General features: G+C 44.0%; 1 protein-coding gene across 5 annotated transcripts in view; it reads right to left on the bottom strand.

Annotated features, from left to right (window-relative positions):
• ZNF181 (zinc finger protein 181) overlaps nucleotides 1-3,794 on the bottom strand; it is an 11,996-nt gene extending 8,202 nt beyond the window's left edge. For 4 of the 5 annotated variants that reach the window (XM_010848963.1, XM_010848965.1, XM_010848967.1 and 1 more), the window contains exons 1-2: nucleotides 2,350-3,794; nucleotides 1,368-1,443 (exon numbers count right to left, since the gene is read on the bottom strand). In XM_010848963.1, coding sequence (XP_010847265.1) covers nucleotides 1,368-1,376 — 9 coding nt within the window. In that variant the 5' untranslated portion in view covers nucleotides 1,377-1,443; nucleotides 2,350-3,794. Of the gene's footprint in view, nucleotides 1-1,367; nucleotides 1,444-2,311 lie in introns of all 5 variants that reach the window. The other variant, XM_010848964.1, reaches the window with a different exon arrangement.
• Between the last annotated feature and the right edge of the window lie 1,856 nt (nucleotides 3,795-5,650).

The following is a 5,650-nucleotide window of genomic DNA, read 5'->3' as shown; positions in this document are numbered from 1 at the left end:
AACTGTTTACCAAGTATCTGGCTATACCAGATACCACTCTGGCTACTAAAGATAAAACAGTCAACAAAAAATATCCTTTCCAGTAGGAAGAGATAAACAATGAGCATATGCATATAGCAAACACAGGGTGTATCAGCTAGGAGTGATGTGTGTGCATGCATGCTCAGTCATGTCTGATTCTTTGAGACCCTATAGACTATAGCCCACCAGGCTCCTCTGTCCATGGGATTTCCCAGGCAGAAACACTGGAGTGGGTTGCCATTTCCTCCAGGGAATCTTCCCAACCCAGGGGTCAAACTATGACTCCTGTGTCTCCTGCATTGGCAGGTGGGTTCTTTACTGCTGAGCCATCAGGAGAGTGCTATGAAAAACAACACAATGATGCAGGAGTAGAAGTGATAGTCGAGAGAAGGTGACTACAATTAGTCGAGAGAAGGTGACTACAATTTTACATAGGTGTTCAGGGAAGTTTTACTGAGAAAGTAACTACAAAGCAAAGATACAAAGGAGGTCAGAATGCAAGCTTGTATATATCTAGGTAAAGAATATTCCATGCAGATGGTACAGCAACTTCCAAGGCCTGGAAGCAGGTAGCCAGTGTGGCTGGAGCTCCCAGAAAACAAAGAAACAGATGGAAGATGAAATCAGGGAAGTAATAAGACAGCCTAACTGTGCAAAGTTTTTTGTCACTACACAATTCTGACTTCTGAGTTAGGGTCACCAAAGAGTTTTAAGCTGAGGAATGACAGGATTTTATATAACAAGAGGATCACTGTGACAGCTGTATTGTGAAGACTGAAGAGGGTCAAGGGCAGAAGCAGGAATTCCAGCAAGGTGACAACTGCAATAACCTAAGTGGCTTGGACCAGGGAGGCAGTGGTAGTGGTAGTGATGTGGTAACCAATGGTCAGATTGTGTAGATATACTATGTATATTTTAGATCTAACTACAGTGTCTGAATGTGAATTTTAAGAGAAAGGGAGGTCTCAAGGATGACTCCAAACATCTCTTGACTTGAATAACTGAAAAGACTGACATATACCATTAATAGACACCACATGATACAACTTAAACAACCATAAAGTAAATACCTAAAATTCCAAACTTGAATTCTGAATCATAATTTTAAAAAAGTTTTGCTCAAGACTCTTCAGAGGCTTCTAGCAGAAAGCTGATAGAAAAGAAGAGCACTGAGAGAAAATACTTTGGAGTTTTGCAGGCTCCATGCTTTGTTTTAATGAAAGGAATCAAAGATCCAATCCCTAAGTGAACTTTGTGAGGTGGGAACTGGTAGGAGAGGCAAAGCAAACACTCAAGAGTCCTGGTAAGTAGGTGTTTTAGGAAGATTTGGGGACAAATCAACTTACCTGAAACATGACTTTGCAATTTCCAATAGTCAACACAGTCCTCTTTCCAGGTTCTCTTCTTATAGAAGGGCAGTGCCTGAAAAGGCAGATCAAAACAGGAAAAAGCAGTCATGACAAATCAGGTGTATCTCGCAATTTTGCAGCTCAGGACACACCTGCATGGAGGATCCCACTGGGAATCACTTTCTAGGGTTCCAACCTTTCCCTGAATTAACAATGTGTTCCTTGGCAAGAGGTAACCAGGTGGCATCTACGTGTACATCAACTATCATATATACATGAGAGTGTGAGTGTGTGTGTGTATGTGCGCGCTCAGTCGTGTCCAACTCTGGGACCCCATGGACTGTAGCCCGCCAGGCTCTTCTGTCTATGTAAATTTTCAGGCAAGAATACTGGAGCAGGTTGCCATTTCCTTCTCTAGGGGATCTTCCCTATCCAGGGATCGAAGTTAGGCGGGGGGTGTCTCCTGCGTTTCCTGCATTGGCAGGTGGATTCTTTACCGCTGAGCCACCTGGGCAGCCCGTATATAAATGACCGACTCATAAAACAACAGTAATAATAATGTTAAATACGAGCTCTTTCGATCTTTACCACTATGCATGGTGGGCATTTACATTATTCCAGATTTCTTTTTTAGATAAACGATGAGAAAAACTGAAACTCGGCAACACTGAAGCAATTTAGGGTTTACACAATTTTTTTTTTCTTTCAGTGCGTATAACGCACACTCACTCTCCCATTTCCTTTTTTACAACAGCTCTTAGAGGTAAGCGCCATCCTTACTCCCCTTTTACAAAGCAGGACAGAGGCCCAGAGGAGCCAGGGGCCTGCCTGGGCTCACACCGCGGGGTAGACGCTGGGACCTGAGAAGTTATGGCGGTCGTACCCAGCGCCCGCCACCCTCCCCGCACCCACACTTGCCTGACCCCTCAGCAGACCCTCACCAGCACCGAAGCCGTCCACTGCGGGCACCTCCGCGTACCTGACGCGCCGCGTAGCTGTAGCGAACAAAGGCCGCTTGCCTCGCCGGAACGGTGCTGCCCAGAGTCCTGCGCGATTCCAGGACCTTGAATACTGCTGCTGGGTCGGAGACAAACGCCGGGCAGCCCCAGGCGTAGCACCGGTCCGGACGGCACTTCTCAGACTCCTCCGCTTCAAGGAGAAAAGTTGCCGGTGAGTCGCACGGTTGCCTTCCGGAAAACTACACTTCCCAGGAGGCTCAGCGGTCGCGCGATCTCGGAGCACCGCGAGACCACGGGCTGGGCTTTGTGAGAAATTACACCGCCTAAAGACTCCACTGGGATCGACCCCCTCGGAAGGATGCAGACAACAGTCGTCTGTGGCGAACTCCGCTTCCCGAAACCAACGGCAGCGTCTACAAGCGCTGTGAAGATAATGAGAGCCCAAACCAGGAACCTATGTTTCCCAGAAGATTACGAGGCCGTGAAACGTCTTTTGGGTCATTTCTGTGCTCGCACAGACGTTTTCCTCCTTGAACAAGGGCAGACTTGCTGGTGCGGGACAAGAAGTGGCCTCTGCCAGCCGAAGATCTGTCATTCAAAACTTTGCTGCCACTCTGCTCGGCTTGTACTGCTCTTGAGTATTTAGCTTCCACTTGTCCAGGACTGTATTTCCTAAAATACCCTGTATCCGAGCTGTCACAACATGAGCTGAACGGGGACCAATTGCACTTCCCGGAAGTTCGTGGGGTCACGTCGTCGCTCGGACACTGACTACCGCGGTGATGTGCATTACATGTCCTCGAAGGACTCAGGATTATCGGATTCAAGTGAGGGTTTTGAGGATAAACACCCTTAATCGTGGGAAAAACCACTCCTCTGACCCTCCTTTGTCTTTGAGACTTTGCCCAGCCCACCCACACGGGCTCTGGACAGATGTATCAAGGCCAGAGCATTCTACTCTTGGTATTAACTTGGGTTGTTGCCTTTATTTTCTTTTTTAATTAAATTCATTTTACCTGTTTTCTTTTAATTATAAATAGCACGAGAGAATTTTCTCATGCTTTTTATGAAATTCTTTGCCTTTTCTCCTGCTTGGGATTGTTGAGCAGATTGAATCTGTTAAGTGGCATCTTCCCGTCCTCAGAAAAATTTCCTTCTCCATATATTGGGCTCTTCTCCATTCTTTCTCCTCTTCTTGTGAATTCCAGTTAGTTGTTAGGTAGATTTTTCCACTCTATTTTCCTCTAATTTCCATTTTTCTGTCTCTGTATTGCAGTCTGAATGATTTATTATTTATCTAACATTTATAATTCCCTTTCCAGTGGATTTTTTGTTCTCAATTTTCCAAAAATTTTTGTAACACAGTAGGCACAGTTGATTCATAATATGATAATACCAATATTGAAGATATGTGTTTTAAGTCACTTCGGTCGTGTCTGACTCTTTGCAACCTTATGGACTGTAGCTCACCAGGCTCCTCTGTCCATGGGATTCTCTAGGCAAGAATACTGGAGTGGGTTGCCATGCCTTCCTCCAGGGGATCTTTCTGACCCAGGGATCAAACTTGCATCTCTATGTCTCCTGGCAGGTGCATTCGTTACCACTAGAACCATCTAGGAAATCTGAAGATCTTAGGAATCTTTGTAAAATTTTAAATTTATGTACTCAGTTCATGCTGTTTCCTTTTTTGGTTGGTTACTTTTGTGTGCCACTTAGTCCCTGAAAAGAGATTTTACTGGTCTCCCCAGTATCCTTGAATGAAAGTGACTCTCTTTTCTACAGATTATATAGTTTGATTTTCAGACAAGATCTGGGATTACTACCACTCTGGAAACACTTTAAAACATAAAGTCTCTACTCCGTCCTTTCAGAAAATCTTACATAGGAATTCATTGTTGCTGCTTTTCCTTACAAGTTTTTTGGAAGAATTGTGAAGACTTCTCATTATGGGTCCTCAGATATTTGAGACATAAGTTCATGGGGAAGCAGGGTTAACATTAAAGGACTAGATGTGATTAGGGAGCAGAGGTGAGAAGAACTTTATATGTAGGGCTAGTCCTGATTCAATAGCAATTTATGACCAGTACTTAAAAGAACAAATTACTTCAAAGCTAAACTGCTAAAGTGTGAATGCTACATGGTTTGAATTTTTGATAGGAAGGATAGAGGCACTCTGATGAGTAGAGACTAAGGAGGAGAAATTCAGGGGCAGATGGAGTGGGGACTTAGGCATAGGTAAACCAGTTTAAAACAAATATGCCAGTCACTTGAGAAAGAAAATGGGGCTGAGAGAGATCAATAAGGAAACAGGAAAACACTTCACATGCCATACTGAACCCATTCCCTTCTACTAACCCTAAGTTGCCTTTATTCCCTTTTATATTAGGCAATATTTACAATAAATTATTTTGCTATTAGAATTTATCTATTTAAGGGCACATTTTAGAATATGAACTGGGAGAAGAAAAAGTTCTGCTCCCTTCCATTTTTCTTGCTCACAAAGATACACATGTTAATTCAGTGCTCACATTTATGCAACATTAAGCCTTTAAACGGTGGCTCAGCTGGTAAAGAATCCGCCTGCAGTGTGAAGACGTGGGTCCCATCCCTGGGTTGGGAAAATCCTTTAGAAAAGGGAACGGCTACCCACTCCAGTATTCTGGCCTGGAGAATTCCATGGACTGTATATTCATGGGGTCACAAAGGATCGAACATGACTGAGCGACTTTCACTTTCAAGCCTTTAAACAGGCTTCCCAGATGGCACTCAGTGGTTAAAGAACCCTCCTGCCAATGCAGGAGACACAAGAGTTGTGGTTTTGATTACTGAGTCAGGAAGATCCCCAGGTGGACAGAAAGGCAACGCACTCCAACGCTCTTGCCTGCCTGGAGAATCCCATGGACAGAGGAGTTTGGAGGGGTACAGTCCATGGAGTCACAAAGAGTTGGACACAACTGAAACGATTTAGCACATGCATACCAGCCTTTAAATAAAGACTTTTGCCTAGAGGTTCCTCCTCATACCTCACTGCTGTTCTATCTTGTCTTCTAGATTCTTGCTGTATTTTCACTTTCTCAAATGGGTCATTTCTCCCAGTCTTTCTACAGGTGCCATCTAGTCCCTCTATATACCATCCTGTTTTAATTATTCACCCAACACTCACCAGTTTTTGTTTCTCATGGTAATTCACCAGTTTGTTTATTATTTGACAGCAGCACTTGACTGAAACTTACTGAAACAAAGTATAGGTCTCTTTTCAACACTGCATTTCCAACATGAAGATCCATGCTGGAGTACTGAAGGTACTTTATAAGGAAGGAA

The sequence above is a fragment of the Bison bison genome, unplaced genomic scaffold (assembly GCF_000754665.1).
Source record: "Bison bison bison isolate TAMUID 2011002044 unplaced genomic scaffold, Bison_UMD1.0 scf7180017864280, whole genome shotgun sequence".
NCBI classification, from domain to species: domain Eukaryota; kingdom Metazoa; phylum Chordata; class Mammalia; order Artiodactyla; family Bovidae; genus Bison; species Bison bison.
Note: the sequence above shows the minus strand (reverse complement) of the source record. Positions and strands in the feature narration are given on the sequence as shown.